The 19,530-nt window shown below is 43.6% G+C and overlaps 2 protein-coding genes across 2 annotated transcripts in view; one reads left to right on the top strand and one right to left on the bottom strand.

Moving 5' to 3' along the window:
- Positions 1 to 161: 161 nt before the first annotated feature.
- On the top strand, positions 162 to 8,723 carry KIF20A (kinesin family member 20A). The gene is made up of 19 exons (XM_008014582.3): positions 162 to 268; positions 729 to 914; positions 2,500 to 2,589; positions 2,687 to 2,806; positions 3,393 to 3,531; positions 3,652 to 3,839; positions 3,927 to 4,056; positions 4,235 to 4,429; positions 4,534 to 4,645; positions 4,752 to 4,820; positions 5,024 to 5,167; positions 5,301 to 5,466; positions 5,572 to 5,736; positions 5,867 to 6,006; positions 6,155 to 6,257; positions 6,572 to 6,770; positions 7,015 to 7,106; positions 7,345 to 7,482; positions 8,148 to 8,723. Exons 2-19 carry the CDS (start codon positions 750 to 752, stop codon positions 8,463 to 8,465), a joined length of 2,673 nt encoding a protein of 890 aa, XP_008012773.2. The 5' UTR covers positions 162 to 268; positions 729 to 749; the 3' UTR covers positions 8,466 to 8,723.
- The window catches only part of CDC23 (cell division cycle 23), a 33,741-nt gene continuing 22,910 nt past the window's right edge, over positions 8,700 to 19,530 (bottom strand). The window contains exons 10-16 of the mRNA XM_008014580.3: positions 13,845 to 13,998; positions 13,607 to 13,726; positions 13,200 to 13,275; positions 12,815 to 12,876; positions 11,179 to 11,257; positions 10,984 to 11,103; positions 8,700 to 10,505 (exon numbers count right to left, since the gene is read on the bottom strand). Coding sequence (XP_008012771.1) covers positions 10,335 to 10,505; positions 10,984 to 11,103; positions 11,179 to 11,257; positions 12,815 to 12,876; positions 13,200 to 13,275; positions 13,607 to 13,726; positions 13,845 to 13,998 — 782 coding nt within the window. The 3' untranslated portion in view covers positions 8,700 to 10,334. The remainder of the gene's footprint in view (positions 10,506 to 10,983; positions 11,104 to 11,178; positions 11,258 to 12,814; positions 12,877 to 13,199; positions 13,276 to 13,606; positions 13,727 to 13,844; positions 13,999 to 19,530) is intronic.

Here is a 19,530-nt window from a genome sequence, read left to right as displayed (position 1 = left end):
CCCGGACCCACATTTGATCTGAGAGGTCAAGCGGATGCGAACTACTGGAATTCCAGTCAGACCCGCCCCTTTTCCTTACGCGGATTGGTAGCTGCAGACTTCCCTATCTCATTGGCCGAACGAACGCAGCGCGTAATTTAAAATATTGTATCGGTAACAAAGCTGCACCTCGTGGGCGGAGTTGTGCTCTCCGGCTGCGAAAGTCCAGGTTCGGCGACTAGGTGTGAGTGAGCCGGTACCCGAGGAGGAGCAAGTGGCACGTCTTCGGGTGAGTGTGCGGCTGTGCTGGAGCCCGGGTTACCAGCTCTTGCCCACGCGGAATAGGCTTTAAGAAATCGGAACTGCAGCCATCTGTTTTTCTCTTAATGCTGCATCTCTGTTCTCACGGTGGTCCTTGGGTTGAGGTTAGAGAAGGAGCCGAGGGATCCTGACACCACCATCTCCACAGCACCGGCGGGCGAGGTGCCCTACTTTAGGCCTGGCCTTCTGCTTCTGGAGCCAGATTTCTGTGGACTTCTGTTCGCGTTCAGAAATGCAACCTCAAACTTCTCTCAATTGTTCATTAAGTGAACTTCTCTCATTCCCTTCCCCTTTGCCGATAATTAGAGGGGAAAGGAAGTAGGGAGCGGGACCCGGTGTCCTGGGGCAAGGGACTTATTACCTAAAATTCGCGGCCCCTTCTGTCCCTAAAGGTTCTTCTCCCTGCCCACTTTTTGGTCTCTTTTTAGACCTAGGCTGCCCCTGCCGTCATGTCGCAAGGGATCCTTTCTCCGCCAGCGGGCTTGCTGTCCGATGACGATGTCGTAGTCTCTCCCATGTTTGAGTCCACAGCTGCAGATTTGGGGTCTGTGGTACGCAAGAACCTGCTGTCAGACTGCTCTGTCATCTCTACCTCCCTAGAGGACAAGCAGCAGGTAAAGGAACTGGGGAGTGGCTGGGGCAGAAAGTGACATCCTCAGGTCAATAGTTGTCCATACACGGTAGTATGAGGTCAAAGACTAGCAATCCTGAAGGTCTGAGAGATCAATTCAAAATTAAGGGCATGTAGGACAAAATGGCTACGAAAAGAAAAAAAAATTAAGGGCATGACAAGTAAAAAAAAAATTAAGAGTTGTGTGTCCAGAAGAACTATTATTTGCATTGCATTAATGAAATACCCTCAAGTGCATGCTCTCAGTTAATCTCTCAGGGAATAATAGTTATCTCTCTTTGCCTTGAGGCCCAGTTGTGCTAAATAATTTGCACAAGGTCATATAGGCATTATGTAAGTGGAATGTATGTTCAGGTTTTGATAGTATCACCATAGCTTCAATTTGTTGTAGCTTTCCTGCTAGGCCAGGGTTTCTCCATCACAGCATTGTTGACATTTGGGGCTAGACAGTTCTTGTAGGGATCTATCCTGTATATTGTAAGATGTTTAACAGCATTCCTGACATCTACCCACTAGATGTCAGTAGTGCCTTCCCATTTTTGACAATCAAAAAATGTCTTCAGGCACTTCAGGCATTGCTTAAATGGCCTTTGGAGTGGAAATGACCCTGGTTGAGAAACACTGTACTAGGTCCTATGCTAAACATTAACATACGTTGTCACATTTTGTGCTTTTGTAGAGTTTCTCTTAGAGACTTAAAAAGTTCCATGACAGCATGGTCCTTGATGATGTCTCTTACTATGGACTATCAGAGCTTCTTAGTTCCTAGGCCATAGTAGGCACTCTAAATATCTGCGGTTTTTTTCGTTTTTTGGGTTTTTTTGTTTGTTTGCTTGTTTGTTTGTTTTTGAGATGGAATGTCGCTCTGTCGCCCAGGCTGGAGTGCAGTGGCACAATCTCTGCTCACTGCAACCTCCACCTCCTGGGTTCAAGTAGTTCTCCCTCCCTCAGCCTCCTCAGTAGCTGGGATTACAGGCACCCCCCACCAAGCCCAGCTAATTTTTGTATTTTTAGTACAGACAGGGTTTTGCTGTGTTGGCCAGGCTGGTCTGGAACGCCTGACCTCAGGTGATCCGCCCCCCTCAGCCTCCCAAAGTGCTGGGATTATAGGCGTGAGCCACTGCACCCGGCCTCTAAGTATCTGCTGAATTAATGACATGGGTGCTATTATTAACTCCATTCTACAGATGAGGAAATTGAGGCAAAGACTTTCAAGAACTCATAGTTCAAGGTCTCATAGTTACTAAGTGATGGAATTGGGACTCAAATTCAAGTGTGTTTGCCTCTGCTTTGCTTTAATATCACATACAAATTTTCATACCAGTCAATAAATTCTAACTCAGATCATTGGTGTGGCAAGCCAGGTTTGCAGGATAATGATGAGACAGGGAAGGGTGACAAAGTAGTAAAAATGTCCATGTGGGTTGGAATGATTGTGGAACCAAAGAGTAGCTGCACAGAGACATTTGAGGTGAAATGGGGTACTGTTATCATGGTTCCTAGAAACTACTGTTTGCCCATTTGCTGCTGAAATTAATCTGTGGTTCTGGGCTGGAATTCTGCCACAGGTTCCATCTGAGGACAGTACGGAGAAGGTGAAAGTATACTTGAGGGTTAGGCCCTTGTTACCTTCAGAGCTGGAGCGACAGGAAGATCAGGTAAGTGTCTGAGAAGGGAGGATTTAAGGTGAAATGATGCAGTACAAAAGCTTCCCAGGAATACCTTTTGTGACAACTGTATTTTCTCCCTTCTCAGGGTTGTGTCCGTATTGACAATGTGGAGACCCTTGTTCTACAAGCACCCAAGGACTCTTTTGCCCTGAAGAGCAATGAGCGGGGAATTGGCCAAGCCACCCACAGGTTCACCTTTTCCCAGGTATGAAGGGTACTGGTTTGTGAACAAAGGATCAACATGTAAGGGCAACTTTATTCCCTCTTTAGAGGGAAAGCTTCTCTACCTGACTGTGAGTTCCTTGTATATGCACACCTACAATTTTGAGGGCCCTAGTTATGTGTTAGTCAATGTGTCAAGCAACATATGTATATCAATTCTGAAAAATTCTATTGCTATTATCATTATTTCCTTATTTTCCTCACAAGGATAGTGTGGCTCAATGAATGTAATATTGCTGAAGCCATGTAGCTAGTCACTGTTAGAGTTAGGACCTGAGTCTAGATCCATGTATCTCCAAAGCCCACGCTTGTGGGCCATTATATTGCCCCATTGCGTGTGCAGCATCAGGCCTAGGGCATAGCATTCCTTAAGTGTTTGTTGATTTGGTTGAAAGATAGACTAGCAGAGAGTGCTTGAGTCCTCAATGTTTAGGGAACAGCTGGCAGGAAGAAGCTGCTTGAGTGGTCTCCAGAGCCAACCACTCAAGAAGGAATATATCTGCTGGCTCTGCACAGGAGGCAAGTGGGAGATGAAGGATAGGCCTCTAAAAAACTGGGTCTCTCTCTAGATCTTTGGGCCAGAAGTGGGACAAGCATCCTTCTTCAACCTAACTGTGAAGGAGATGGTAAAGGATGTACTCAAAGGGCAGAACTGGCTTATCTATACATATGGAGTCACTAACTCAGGGAAAACCCACACAATTCAAGGTGAGTAGTAAGACTTCACAGGATTCCTGATTGGCTGGTAATGGTGTTACTTTTACCTTTTGAGACTCTGAGTTAGGGGAAGAAGGGCACTTGCCTCAGCTGTCCATCATATGCCTCCAGGTACCATCAAGGATGGAGGGATTCTCCCCCGGTCCTTGGCGCTGATCTTCAATAGCCTCCAAGGCCAGCTTCATCCAACACCTGATCTAAAGCCCTTGCTCTCCAATGAGGTAATCTGGCTAGACAGCAAGCAGATCCGACAGGAGGAAATGAAGAAGTTGTCCCTGCTAAATGGAGGCCTCCAAGAGGTAAAGCATTGATATCCATGGCAGTGGGGGCAGGGGGTACAAATCTCGGGGAAGTTTTGTGCTTACCTTCTCCCTGTGCCCCTCCAGGAGGAGCTGTCCACTTCCTTGAAGAGGAGTGTCTACATTGAAAGTCGGATAGGTACCAGCACCAGCTTTGACAGTGGCATTGCTGGGCTCTCTTCTATCAGTCAATGTACCAGCAGTAGCCAGCTGGATGGTATGTACCATGACTGGGCTCTGCCAAGAAATAGTAGGAACTCACTCCCTGTTCCTAATAGCTGCCAGGAGTACAGACCAGAGGTTGCAATCTGAGGTGTGCCTTCCAAGGCCCCTGCAGGCCAAAAGAGAGATGAACTGCTCTAGATTGATGCCCTATACATTGGCTTCTTCCCCAGAAACAAGTCACCGATGGGCACAGCCAGACACTGCCCCAGTACCTGTCCCGGCAGACATTCGCTTCTCCGTCTGGGTCTCGTTCTTTGAGATCTACAACGAACTGCTTTATGACCTATTAGAACCACCTAGCCAACAGCGCAAGAGGCAGACTTTGCGGCTATGCGAGGATCAAAATGGCAATCCCTATGTGAAAGGTAAAGGAACATGGGGGAAGCTGGCATGAATGCTGGAGGGCAACTGGGGAGAGACTGGCAAGAGTTGGATGTTCCCATCTTACACCCCTCTCCTTTGGCCACAGATCTCAACTGGATTCATGTGCAAGATGCTGAGGAGGCCTGGAAGCTCCTGAAAGTGGGTCGTAAGAACCAGAGCTTTGCCAGCACCCACCTCAACCAGAATTCCAGCCGCAGGTGAGTAGATTGTAAGAATAAACTCTTCACTGTGTTCCAGGAAACATTAGTCCTCTGCCTGGTTATGGAAGATGTGCAATGACTTTTTGTTTTTCTTAACTTCCAGTCACAGCATCTTCTCAATCAGGATCCTACACCTTCAGGGGGAAGGAGATATAGTCCCCAAGATCAGCGAGTAAGTTTTTCCATTTAGAAATGTGGACTTCTTGGCCATACATGATAGTTGGGAAAGCATGGAGGAGATCCTTAGGGGAACTACTTGTTCTCCTTCTTTGGGTACAGAGACTGTTAGCGGGCCATCCCCTCTCCAGAATTACAAAAAGGGCCAGAAGGCTCAACATGTGAGGCCCTTATGTCAGATCCTGTGCATCATTCTAGGCTGTCACTCTGTGATCTGGCTGGCTCAGAGCGCTGCAAAGATCAGAAGAGTGGTGAACGGTTGAAGGAAGCAGGAAACATTAACACCTCTCTGCACACCCTGGGCCGCTGTATTGCTGCCCTTCGTCAAAATCAGCAGAACCGGTGAGCTTTTGACTATAAGCCCTGGGCTCAGAAATTTGCTAAGAGACTTCCTGGTCACCAGTGGGGATGGTGCTAGGATACCCAAAGGACTAGTGTTCTGCTCACAGCTCTATTATATCTGATTCTCTGCCAGGTCAAAGCAGAACCTGGTTCCCTTCCGTGACAGCAAGTTGACTCGAGTGTTCCAAGGTTTCTTCACAGGCCGAGGCCGTTCCTGCATGATTGTCAATGTGAATCCCTGTGCATCTACCTATGATGAAACTCTTCATGTGGCCAAGTTCTCAGCCATTGCTAGCCAGGTGAGAAGCCAGACGTGTGATGGGTGTGCTCACTTGGAACTAGTAACTCTAAGAAAGCTCCTAGGGACTACTTACGGAGTTAAGTAAGATATTTTTTCCCTCTAGCTTGTGCATGCCCCACCTATGCAACTGGGATTCCCATCCCTGCACTCGTTCATCAAGGAACATAGTCTTCAGGCACCCCCCAGCTTAGAGAAAGGAGCTAAGGCAGACGCAGGCCTTGATGATGACATTGAAAATGAAACTGACATCTCCATGTATGGCAAAGAGGTGAGAATACAAGAAAGCTTTAGTGTAGCAGCTTAGTAGCTACACATTTTTCCATAGTGCCTTCCAGGTGGGCTTGTGCCTTTTGAGGGCATGAGCGTTTGATGACCTCTGACATGTGTGTCTCTCCTAGGAGCTCCTGCAAGTAGTGGAAGCCATGAAGACACTGCTTTTGAAGGAACGACAGGAAAAGCTGCAGCTGGAGATGCATCTCCGAGATGAAATTTGCAATGAGATGGTAGAACAGATGCAACAGCGGGAACAGTGGTGCAGGTACTAGCTGAGTGACCCCTCTTGCTCTGTCACCTGGGACAGAGGGTGGGAAGTAAGGAGTTAGGTGGAGTTGTGCCTCAAGATCTGTTTCCCAAGTTAACTCCTCGGAACCTTCACTTACTTCTCTTTTCTCCTCTGTTTCTGACAGTGAACATTTGGACACCCAAAAGGAACTATTAGAGGAAATGTATGAAGAAAAACTAAATATCCTCAAGGAGTCACTGACAAGTTTTTACCAAGAAGAGATTCAGGTGAGTTGCCCTGAGCCAGCTCCAATTAGCTGCTCAGATTTCCATCGCTAGCTTGCCTGAAGTAAAGTGATTTTATAAACTACTCCAGTAAGGGCAGGAATATAGAACTCCCTTTTCTCTATTACCCATAGTGCTTTAGGTTCAACCTATGTTTGGTGAATTGATTAAGGGTTTAGTTGGCCAGGAAATCGTATTAAGTGCTAACAAAAGGTTTTCAAGGGATCAGTGTCACAAGTGCTTTGTTTGTTCAGTCATCTGTCTTGGCAGTATTTTTCTGGCTCTGCAAAGAATTGTGCTCTCTGCTTCCCTCTTAGGAGCGGGATGAAAAGATTGAAGAGCTAGAAGCTCTCTTGCAGGAAGCCAGACAACAGTCAGTGGCCCATCAGCAATCAGGGTCTGAATTGTCCCTACGGCGGTCACAAAGGTTGGCAGCTTCTGCCTCCACCCAGCAGCTTCAGGAGGTTAAAGCTAAATTACACCAGTGCAAAGCAGAGCTAAACTCCACCACTGAAGGTGAGGAAAGAGACAGGCAGGAAACAACAGTGGTTCAGGGAAGAGCTGTTACTCAAACCCAGGCCCTCTAACTCCTGCTGTAACATAATTTCCTAAACTGCAAGCTACATCCCCCTGACATTTCAATCTAGGATGCACATAGCCTCACTTTTTATATTTGCTGCAAGCTACTGTTAGTTAAAGAGGTTAGTCCAAGGCTAAAACACCCCCTACATATTTTAAATTTCCTGTTTCCTTTCCTCAGAGTTGCATAAGTATCAGAAAATGTTAGAACCACCACCCTCAGCCAAGCCCTTCACCATTGATGTGGACAAGAAGTTAGAAGAGGGCCAGAAGGTAATTACATTTCTCTGTTTACCAAACTCTTACCTAAGGTAATTTCCCACATGCAACACTCTATCACTGGTTCATGTGAAGACAAGATGTTCGTTGTGCACAGTTCTGGAAAGTGGTTATTTCACTCAGCTGACTAGCCTTTCTAATTTTACTTCTCTTCAAATGGCTACCTGACCCCTCCAGATCATTATCCTGGTTGCTCTTGGCTACAATATGATTCCTACTTCCCCTTTTTCAGAATATAAGGCTGTTGCGGACAGAGCTTCAGAAACTTGGTGAGTCTCTCCAATCAGCAGAAAGAGCTTGTTGCCACAGCACTGGGGCAGGAAAACTTCGTCAAGCCTTGACCACTTGTGATGACATCTTAATCAAACAGGTTAGGGCAAATTATATACCCACTTCTCTCCTCCCAGCCCACTCCAATGTATATGTGAGAAAGGAAAGAGGACCAGAAGAAAAAGGTAAAGATTTTTAGGCTGAATTTATAGTGAGAGCAATATATTTGCAAAGTAAAAATAACTATTCTTTGTTAAGCATTTACTAAGTAGCAGGCACTGTGCTAAGTAATTTATAGGCATTTTCTGTCACAGTCACCTTACGGAAGTAGTTACTGTCATATTTCATCTAAAATGCTACTGATTATAAGAAACCATTATTTTATGTACTACTAAGAAAAAAGTAACAATTTAGCTATGACATTTCTCATCAGTAAGATGCATCCTGATTCCAGAGATACTAAAATGTTAAAATTGTATATCTTAAACTCAACATTTAATTTGATATCTAGAGACTGAAGCACTTAGAAATTAAATTTACTCAAGCTACCTTATGTGTTAGATGATGTCCTATTCAGCACTGCTTATGTTTTGTTCTCAGAAAAATGTCCCCTTTTTCAGTTATAAGCTCTGACCTTAAAGTTTTAATCTTTTAAGAAACAGTTGTTAGTAACTAGTAATGGATGGTATGTATTACCCTTAGCCCTCTCGTTTCTCTAATATACCAGACAAAAGTGTTTTCTCTAACTTTATTGATCTTCCTTAGGACCAGACTCTGGCTGAACTGCAGAACAACATGGTACTAGTGAAACTGGACCTTCGGAAGAAGGCAGCATGTATTGCTGAGCAGTATCATACTGTGCTAAAACTCCAAGGCCAGGTTTCTGCCAAAAAGCGCCTTGGTGCCAACCAGGAAAACCAGCAACCAAACCAACAACCACCAGGGAAGAAACCATTCCTTCGAAATTTACTTCCCCGGACACCAACCTGCCAAAGCTCAACAGACTGCAGCCCTTATGCCCGGATCCTACGCTCACGGCGCTCCCCTTTACTCAAATCTGGGCCTTTTGGCAAAAAGTACTAAGGCTGTGGGGAAAGAGAAGAGCAGTCGTGGCCCTGAGGTGGGTCAGCTACTCTCCTGAAAAAATAGGTCTCTTTTATGCTTTACCATATATCAGGAATTATATCCATGATGCAATACTCAGACGCTAGCTTTTTTCCCACTTTTATATTATAACCACCTATGTAATCTCATGGGTTTTTTTTTTTTATTACTTCTATGGTATCTATGCACACAAAAACAGTTATATTAAAGATATTATTGTTCACATTTTTTATTGAATTCAAAATGTAGCAAAATCATTAAAACAAATTATAAAAGGGGCAGAAAAATTGAGAATCAAACATCATTCTGGACCATGGGAACCTTGAAAAGGCATGGCAGTGGAGACCAGTAACTAGTATACAGCTTGCTTAAGAAGGCTTAGTAACAGATGAATTCAAGTCGTATTAGATATTCTAAACCTTCCTTAACATAAGATGAAGTGTCGGCCGGGCGCGGTGCCTCACGCCTGTAATCCCAGCACTTTGGGAGGCCGAGACGGGCAGATCCCGCGGTCAGGAGATCGAGACCATCCTGGCTAACACAGTGAAACCCCGTCTCTACTAAAAATACAAAAAAAAAAAAAAAAAAAAAAAATTAGCCTGGCATGGTGGCAGGCGCCTGTAGTCCCAGCTACTCGGGAGGCTGAGGCAGCAGAATGGTGTGAACCCAGGAGGCGGAGCTTGCAGTGAGCCGAAATTGCCCCACTGCACTCCAGCCTGGGTGACAGAGCGAGACTCTGTCTCAACAAACAAACATATGTTAGGAGGTAAAAAGGTAACACAAAATTCTGGGAATAAGAATGAAGTCTGGACCCTGAGCTCAGAATGATCCATAGCATCTATTGTGCAAATATATTACAGCAGATATTATAGCATATTACCTCCTGCTGCACATACATGCACAGGCCTGAAACTCTCCAAGAGCACCATAAGAATGATTCCCTTTACCTCATCTAGATAAAGGCTGAAAAAAATGTATTCTGTTGCAGATGGGAGGGAAAAAAATAGACAATTACATTGAAAATTTATTAAAACAGACCAGCTTGAGGTGAGTTTATTCTTGTCTGTATAATCACAAATGTTATTTCCAAATGTCCGTGAAATTATCTATAATCCTATCACCTTGCTTTGCTTTGGTAGGAGTATAGCTAACAATATAGCCATCTTTTGCCCTCAGTAAGGGCTATCAGCAGTTCCAAGCTCTGTGAGATTCTTTTTGCCCTTCTTTTATTCAACTCTAGTAAATTACTTCCAATTTGAAAGCTTTTAGAAGACCCCCAAAACTGTTTTGGAAGATTGTCTCCCTAGAGTAAGTACAAATGGATAGCTCTATTCCATTTAAACCTAATCTCTGACATCAGAATAGGGATCATGCTCATCAAATCCAAGAGCAAGGTCATTTGTTATCCATTGCTCTGACTTCTTCCTAGGGTACTCAGTGCCCCACTGCTAGCTGAGTGTAGAGTGGCAGACTTTCCTCCTTTCTTTCACTCTCAGCAGCATTGAAACTGTTCCTGTAGCATTGCCTGTGCTAAAGTGCTGTAAAAGCGACTTTCTTGGGGGCAAAAAAAAAAAAAATTTTTTTTTCAGAGAAGGCGGCCAAGATCTATAGCCACTCTCTGGACATAAGTGAGATAGAAGTACTTCTAACTGGCAAGATAATGTCTGTTCCTGCCAGCATTCTGTCAGTCAGCCTCTGAAGGTAATTATACAAGCTGTCCCTATGGAGCTGTTGCCATCTGTAGAAACAAGAAGAGCTGAGGTCCTTGGAACAGACGTGCTGTTCTTTACAGGGAGGTAAGGCTTAATTAAGATGGGTCTAACAATGTGCTGGCTTGACAGTAGCCAACTATGGCGTGACAGAAGACAAGTTGAGTGGAGAAACTCTGCGTGTGGGGGTGTTGTTAGCAGAGAGTGAAGCAGGCAGGAAAAAGGGAGCAGGCACCTCGGTGGTAGGAGTCTCGCCTTGGTTCCGAAGCTGTAGGATTTGCCGGAGTAAGGCCTTACCTTCTTCCCGGGTCTGCAACAAAGTCAGGCAAATGTTTCAACACATGTCCAAGGCTAGTCTCAAAAACAAGTTATTAAGATGCTGATATACAAGTTCCACAGATCAAGGCAGGCAGGTAAGCTTGCTTGTTTTTTTTTTGAGATGGGGTCTCACTGTCACCCAGGCTACACTGCAGTGGTGTGATCAAGGCTCACTGCAGCTTCGACCTCCCAGGCTCAAATGATCCTCTCACCTCAGCCTCCTGAGTAGCTGGGACCACAGGCATGCACCACCAAACCTGGTGAAATTTATTTTTTGTAGAGACAAGGTCTCCCTTTTTTGTCCAGGCTCATCTTGAACTCCTGGGCACAAACAATCCTCCTGCCTCAGCCTCCCAAAGTGTTGGGATTATAGGCATGAGCCACTGCGCCTGGCCAAGGTAGGCTTTCCACTTAAGTATCTTATGTTCTAGCCTAAAATTCAAAGCTTTTATTAAAGAACTGATACTCACATCATTGAATGCACAACACTTTTGTGCACAAGTTGAAGCTTCATCCCACAGTTTGCACTTAAAATAGTACTGGGCCAGATAGCGAAAAGCAGTGCTTTCCTCTAAGTGTTCTACTATTTCCTAGAAAGAGAAAGCAAAATGACTGAGGTGACAGTAATAATATCAGCAATACAATTCTCACGCTACGATACATACCCCACAGGAATAGATATCTTGGATATATTTGATGTAACACTGGGCAGCCTGTTCTGACTCAGTCAACTGTTCATGAAGCCTACAAAAGAAACTGATCTTTAAGTACCAATGAAATCCCAAAGCAACTTAGTGATTAAAAAAAGTAAAAGTACAGCCAAAAAAAACAATACATAGGTAAGTATCAATTTTAACATAAATGACACTCTTGGAACTAGAATAGTATTAGATGTGATAGTTACTGCTATCAAAGCTTAGAATAATTACTCTGCTAATGATGGAAGGAGAGTTAATAAACAGTAATATCTAAGCTAGATAATACATCCTTGCAAAAATTATCTAGTAATACCCAGAGTAAGGTGGCTCGTGCCTTTAATCCCAGCACTTTGGGAGGCCAAGGAGAGCAGATCACTTGAGGTCAGGAGTTCGAGACCAGCATGGTCAACAAGGTGAAACCTCATCTCTACTAAAAATACAAAAATTAGCCAGGCGTTGTGACACATGCCTGTAATCCCACCTACTCAGGAGGCTGGAGCACGAGAATTGCTTGAACTTGGGAGGTGGAGGTTGCAGTGAGCCAAGATCACACCACTACACTCCAGCCTAGGCCACAGAGTGCGACTCTGACTCAAAAAAAAAAAAAAAGCTGGGTGCGGTGGCTCACACCTGTAGTAATCCCAGCACTTTGGGAGGCCAAGGCAGGTGGGTCACCAGAGAGAAGGAGTTCAAGACCAGCCTGGCCAACATGGCAAAACCCTGTTTCTACTAAAAAATACAAAAATTAGCCAGGTGTGGTGGCACGCACCTGAAATCCCAGCTACTCAGGACACTGAGGCAGGAGAATCGTTTGAACCCAGGAGGCAGAGGTTGCACTCCAGCTTGCATGACAGAGCAAGACTCTGTCTCAAAAAAAAAAGATACCAAGTGGTCAGGCATGGTGGCACAGGGCCATAATCCTAGCTACTCTCTCATCTGGCTGAGACCAATGATTTCAAGACCAACCTGGTCATCATAGCAAGATCCTGTCTGTAAATTACAAAAAAAAAAAAGACACCAAGCAACTCAATTTTTTTTCCTAAGAATCCAGACAGGAACCTCTTTACATTCAAGAACCTCTTTGCCTACTCTTTGAGTAATTCCTAATTTTTCTGGCCCTTATTAGGAAATTAATACTGAAAGTAGTTTTCCTAGACACAAAAATTTTATCCTTTCTTCAAATCAATCTTGATTTCTTGCTTTAATAGGAAATCAACTGCCCTCCTTCAAGAGACGTAGCATTCTCTTTTTATTTTTTTTATTTTGAGACAGTTTCACTCTTGTTGCCCCCACTGGAGAGCAATGGCGCGATCTCAGCTCACTGCAACCTCCGCCTCCTGGGTCTCGAACTCCTGACCTCAGCTCATCCTCCTCCCTCAGCCTCCCAAAGTGCTGGGATTACAGGCATGAGCCACTGCGCCTGGCCAGAAATGGCATTCTCTAGGGTCAAGATGGCTACATTCACAGACCAGCATTCATATATCCTGCTACATCCCCACACCCACATAGAATTATGGGTGGATGGGAGGCTCTAGAACATGCAGGACCCACATCCCAGAGAAGCCAACAGAAATATCAATAGCATTTCACTCCTTTCACTCACTTTGCCAGTTTCACCAGAGCCATTTTCTCCACATCTCCCACGGCGTAAGCTCTCCAATAACACTGTCAAAAAAATAAACTGGTCATTTTGACCATTGTCCCATGTGCCACAACTAAATCATATGAAGGTTAAGACACTGCAAGCCTCTCAGAAGTTCAGATTTATAGAATGCAAGGCATTACTAGTTCTGATAGGTCTGGGCTACACACTGACATTCCCACTGATGACCTTGGCCCAGCTTTGCTTTCAGACTATGTATCTATAAATATTCAGACTTTCCTATGCACCTAGATCAGAATAAGGGGAAAATTAGAGCACAGATAGCCCAACCTTCATCTAAACAGCACATTTCCACTCAAATTCTTCAGGAACCAATTTAAGGTACCTTTTTGGCTTCCACTAGTTGATTGAGTTTCTCATAACATTCTCCTAAAGCAACCAGCATGCGAGAATCATTGGGTCTGAGAAAGAAGAATAGGCAGTCTGAGCAAAGACTTGACAAAAACTGAGGTTCTCCCTTGAGGAACCAGTACACCACTATTTCAAATCTATGCAACAACTGGTCTTTTACTTAATGCTCCATATAATAGATTACTTTGTGTTCGTAATTATACTATTAACCCGTTAGTGAAACACAGTAAATGAAAATAACCAAACAGCATTTAGCAACTTTAAACTCAGATCCCCAAGAGTAAAAACCATCCACTGTGATTTGTCAATAGCTATCAAAAGAGGGAAAAAAAGATATTAGCCCTTCTCATATCAGATGCATTGTCAAGTGACCAGGCTTACCGAAGCTGGTGGGCACGTCTATAATAATAAAGACAGTAAAATGGCATCTTAAGGATTTCATAGGTCTGCCCAAGGCCATACCAAGCTCTGTAGTCCCGCTTGTTGACCTCAATGGCATGTCTAAGAAATGGAAAAGACAAGTTGTTAAGAAGGCAGAATCAAGGTTAGCAACTTGCAGGCTTAGAGGCTCCTAACATCACAGCAGTCTGCTCTACCTCACCGCCCTCTAGATAATCACCTATATGCCTGGATAGCAGCAGACGTGTTCTTCATCTCCATGTACTCATGTCCCATCAGTGTCCAGGCACCAAGATACCGAGGATTTAATTTCAGGGCTCTCTGGAAATACAAGGCTGCTTTCTCATGTTGAGAACGTAAACTGTAATAATTGCCTGATTAAAAATCAAACAAAAAAATGAATAATCAGAAAGGTAAAAATAAAAGTCTATTAAAATAGATAACTTTCCACCAAAGGGGCGTGAAACCATAACCCATTCCTTCTAAAGTCCTGGCAAAACACCCAAATTGTACAAAAGGGAAATATTCCCTTGGGAAATATATTTCATATATCACATATTCTGGTTAAAAAAAAAAGTATTCTTTTCTTTTTTTTTTTGAGACGGAGTCTCGCTCTGTCGCCCAGGCCGGAGTGCAGTGGCGTGATCTCAGCTCACTGCAAGCTCCGCCTCCCGGGTTCATGCCATTCTCCTGCCTCAGCCTCCCGAGTAGCTGGGACTACAGGCGCCTGCCACCACGCCCAGCTACTTTTTCTGTAGTTTTAGTAGAGACGGGGTTTCACCATGTTAGCCGGGATGGTCTCGATCTCCTGATCTCATGATCCGCCCGCCTCATCCTCCCAAAATGTTGAGATTACAGGCGTGAGCCACGGTGCCCGGCCCAGTATTTTCAATGTCATAGCTCTACTTGGGAGGAATCTGTCTTTCCTAAGTAATTCTGGCAAAGTTCAGTTGTGTTTAATAAGGAATTATAAATCAACTAATCTTACATTATTTTGTGCTCACATGCTTATGTTGAGTTAATCCCTCATATATAAGCAAGAAATAAATTTTCCCAAATTGCTTTTTAAAAAATGATCACTACACAGCCCAATGCTCCAACTCCCATATTTATATGAAGGTGAGAGAGAAAACAGATCAATATTTATAATTTGCTACAAACACAGTGACTTCTATCAAGACACAGGCAGAAAAGGGTAAAGTACAGTAAAGTACAGAGAGGTAAAGACTGCCTGAGAATGAACTTGCTGCATCTCAAAAATCTACAGGGAAAAGCAATGAACCAGAGCTACATTAAAGAAAAAATATATCCTTCCAAACCAGAGTTGGAAGATGGCTAGGCCAGGGAGAAAAGCATAAATCCGATGGGAGAAGAACAGCATACAAATGGCCTAATTCAAACTCCATGCATAAATACAGCATCCTAAATAGTACAGGCTGGTCGTTGATATCCAGGTCCTGAGGTCCTCCAGACCTAGGATTAAGCCCCTGCTCTGTCACTTAACAGATCTTGGGAACGTTGTGCTCTCTCAACCTCAGTGTTCTCATCTGTAAAATGGTATAACAGCACCTATCATTCAAGGACGTGTGAATTTGAATGGGTTAATTCATGTGAAGTACTTGTACTGAGGCGTGGTCTGTTCCCAAATGCCTCTCAGAGGAGGCTGAGATTTCCTTCTCTGGGGTCCGCTGTGTGCAGGTTTTTGGTCTTGATAAGAGAAGAAAATGCTAGTTTAGTTTCATTCCATACTTCCATTTCCTAGTTATTTTAAAGATGTTCAACCTCATTCCTAAGATAAATGCAAACTAAACTACCTTTAAATACCATTTTTCACCCATGATATTGGCTAACATCCTAAAGTTTGATAACACACTCAGATGTAGAGGCTTGAAGAATCAGGTTCTCTCAGACTGCTGACGCGAATGTAAATTGGTATAACCACTACAAGGGTAATTGGCAATATGTCAAAATTACAAATGCACAAACTCTTGGGACTATGGACAATGTTAGTCACTAAAGAAAATTTTTCTAAAATCAAAAGACTAGAAATAACTCCAATGTCTATCAATAAGAGGCCATTCAATTAAATTATCCCTCTAATAAAATACTTTGCACCTGAATAAAGATAGTTCTTTTTGTGTTAATAGGACAGTTCTCCAAGACATATTTTAAATTATAAAATAAAGATGCAGATGAATATGTGTAATATGCTACATTTTGTGCAATAAAAAGGAAGTAAACATGAATATCTATTCACATTTGTCTTGAATAACCATAAAAAAATTTTAAGGCTGGGTGTAGTGATTCACACCTGTAATCCCAATGTTTGAGGAGGCCCAGGTGGGATTGCTTGAGCTCAAGAGTTTGAGACCAGGGGCAACATAGTGAAACCTCATCTCTATAAAAATTTTTTTAAAATATAAACTAGCTGGGCATGGTGGTGTGCACCTGTAGTTCTAGCTACTTAGGAGGCTGAGGTGGGAGGATTGCTTGAACCCAGGAGGTCAAGACCTTAGTGACTCATGATTTTACCATTGCACTCCAGCCTGGGTGACAGAGCAAGACACTGTATCAAAAATAAAATATTTATACCTTTTTATTCTTTTAAAGTTTCAAATCATGCAAATTGAATTCTTATCAAAAGTTAGTCAAGTAATAATTTTAACATTTAATTTTCTAGAGTCAATCAAAGTGTTTTGTGGTCAGCCTTGTGGGAGTAAACCTAGTCTTGCTAGAGTTACCATGGCCCACTCTCTGTTTATTAAAAGATATTTTTCATATATTTTTTATGCTTGTGTCCCAAACCTTGTTTACTTTGAGAGAAGTAAAACAAGTACTGCTCTCCCTGGAAGAAGGCAGGATTGCTCATCCGATGGGGATAGAACAGTGCACAGAATAAACCTACTTCCTGACCATGTCTCTGCCTGTAGCTACTTGACTTTAACCTTGGTTGGACAAGTTGCCTTCTTTGCCTGCATACCTCAGTTTACCATTTCATAAACTAAAGATGTTACTCTAGAATATTTTCCTTTCAGTTATTCAATTTTAACATGAATATCAATGACACATGCCAGTGCCCTTCTCTACTTAACCTCTCACACTTCCTTCAATTTCCTGACCACATTCTTCCTTTTTCAAACATTTAATAAGTATCTATTACATGCCTGGCATGGTGCTAGGTGCTTTGGAATTCAAAGATGAAAGACCAAGTCCCTGCTATCAAAGAGCTCATGGTCTAGGGAAGGAGAAAGGCAAAAGACAATTATAATACAGAGGGAAAGTTCCATGATCAACCACATCCTACCCACAAAGCTCTCAGAAATGAAGAGTGCCAATATGACCCAGAAAAGTGTAGAGTCCATTGGCTGTTACACTGTCTCTATGAGTAATATATTTACTTATTTCCCCCACAATCCAAGTGTTCCTGCTGCCTTACAGTAGGAACAGTAAGGGCATCCTTGGCTCGTTGCCCTTACTGTTTGGCTGTTTCTTGGGGAAATTTATCCTTTCCTTTCACTTCCTCTCTGGATTTATCCTGGAACCCCATAACTGGTCTTCACATCTACCATTTCTTCTTAATCCAGTGTCTATCATATATGCACCTGCTAGGCAAGTACGCCTAACATACTTCATTCCATTTAGTCTCCTGAATGATCAATCTCTGAATATAAAGGTGGCAAATGAACAAAATGCACAGCAAGCTGTGCTATCTGGTATCTGGCTAATCAGAGCCCTCCTCTGTGACATTTCCACAGATCTTCTACAGAATGACACATGATGAATGGTGGCCCCACCCCCAGATATTCTAAGATCCAGAGACACTTCTTTAAAAAAAAAAAAAAATAGGGTCTTGCTTGCTTCATTGACCAGGCTGGAGTGCAGTGACGCAATCTCAGCTCACTGCAAGCTCCGCCTCCCGGGTTCATGCCATTCTCCTGCCTCAGCCTCCTGAGTAGCTGGGACTACAGGCGCCCGCCACTACGCCCAGCTAATTTTTTGTATTTTGAGTAGAGATGGGGTTTCACCATGCTAGCCAGGATGGTCTCGATCTTCTGACCTCGTGATCTGCCCGCTTTGGCCTCCCAAAGTGCTGGGATTACAGGCGTGAGCCACTGTACCCAGCCAAAAAAAACATTCTTAAACACTGCAAGCTTTTATTCCTTTTAATATCACCTGGATACAGCATTTATATACACATTCTCTTTCTTTTTTTCTGAGACAAAGTCTTGCTTTGTCACACAGGCTGAAATGCAGTAGTACAATCACAGCTCACTGCAGCCTCAACTTCCTGAGCTCAAGCAATCTTCCCACATAAGGCTTCCAAGTAGTTGGGACCACAGGCACACACCACCAAGCCGGGGTAATTTTTAAATTTTTTTGTGGAGACAGAGTCTCCCTATGTTGCCAGGGTGGTCTCAAATTCCTGAGCTCAAGCGATCCTCCTGCCTCAGCCTCCCAAAGTGCTGGAATTAACATTTTCTTAGATTATGCTTTACATCGGTGGTTTTCAAACTATATTCCTTGGAGCCTAGTTTTCTAAAGAGGTACCCAGGCTGGGTACAGTGGCTCATGCCTGTAATCCCAGCACTTTGGGAGGCCAAGATGGACAGATCACCTGAGGTCAGAAGTTTAAGACCAGCCTGGTCAGCATGGCAAAACCTCATCTCTACTAAAAATACAAAAATTAGCTAGGTGTGGTGGCGCGCGCCTGTAGTCCCAACTACTCAGGAAGCTGAGGCAGGAGAATCGCTTGAACCCAGGAGGCGGAGGTTGCAGGGAGCCGAGATCGTGCCACTGCACTCCAGCTTGGGTAATAGAGCAAGACTCCATCTCAAAAAGAAAAAAGAAAAAACCAGGTAACTCAAGGGTTAAAAACGTAGCACTCTGGCCAGGAGCAGTGGCTCATACCTATAATCCCAGCACTTTGGGAGGCTGAGGCGGGCGAATCACCTGAGGTCAGGAGCTCGAGACCAGCCTGACCAACATGAAGAAACTCGGTCTCTACTAAAAATATAAAATTAGCTGGGCATGGTGGCGCATGCCTGTAATCCCAGCTATTCAGGAGGCTAAGGCAGGAGAATCACTTGAACCCAGGAGGCGGAGGTTGCAGTGAGCCAAGATCGCACCATTGCACTCCAGCCTGGGCAACAAAAGCAAAACTCCGTCTCCAAAAAATACAGGTAGCGCTCTAAGTTTCCCTCTCACACGAGAATCAAAGTAGTTCTATTCTCATTGGTCTTAAAAAGTGGAAGTGAAAGATTTCAGCTGAAGAAAGTATAAAAGCCATCTGTCTTACATCAACTGGTAAATAAACAAAATGTAGCATATCTAAACATAGAATACTACTCAGCAATAAAAGGAACTACTATACATGCTACAACATGGATGAACCTCAAAAACACGCTAATGGATGGGAGGCTGAGGCGGGAGGATCACTTAAGGCCAGGAGTTCGAGACCAGCATGGGCAACATAGTGAGACCCTATCTCTAAAAATAAAAATTATCCAGGTGTGGTGGCATATGCCTGTAGTCCCAGCTACTCCAGAGGCTGAGGCAGGAGAAAGCTTGAGCCCAGGAATTCATGCTACTGCACTCCAGCCTGGTTGACAGAGAGAGATCTTGTCTCAAAAAAAAAAAAAAAAAAAAAAAAGCTAACTGAAAGAAGCCAGACAATAAGACTAAATACTGCAAGAATCCATTTATATGAAATTCCTGGAATAGGTAAAACTACAGAGAAAGAAGCAAAGCAGTGGTTGCCAGGGGATAGGAATGGGACTGACAGCAAATACACACGAGGGAACTTTTTGGGGTGATGAAGTATTCTAAACTGGATTATGGTAATGGTTACAAACTGTATAAATTTACAAAAACTTATTGAAATGTAGACTTAACATTTTATGGTATAT

This window comes from Chlorocebus sabaeus, chromosome 23 (assembly GCF_047675955.1).
Source record: "Chlorocebus sabaeus isolate Y175 chromosome 23, mChlSab1.0.hap1, whole genome shotgun sequence".
Taxonomy (NCBI): Eukaryota; Metazoa; Chordata; class Mammalia; order Primates; family Cercopithecidae; genus Chlorocebus; species Chlorocebus sabaeus.
This window is presented reverse-complemented; position numbering and strand designations above follow the sequence as displayed.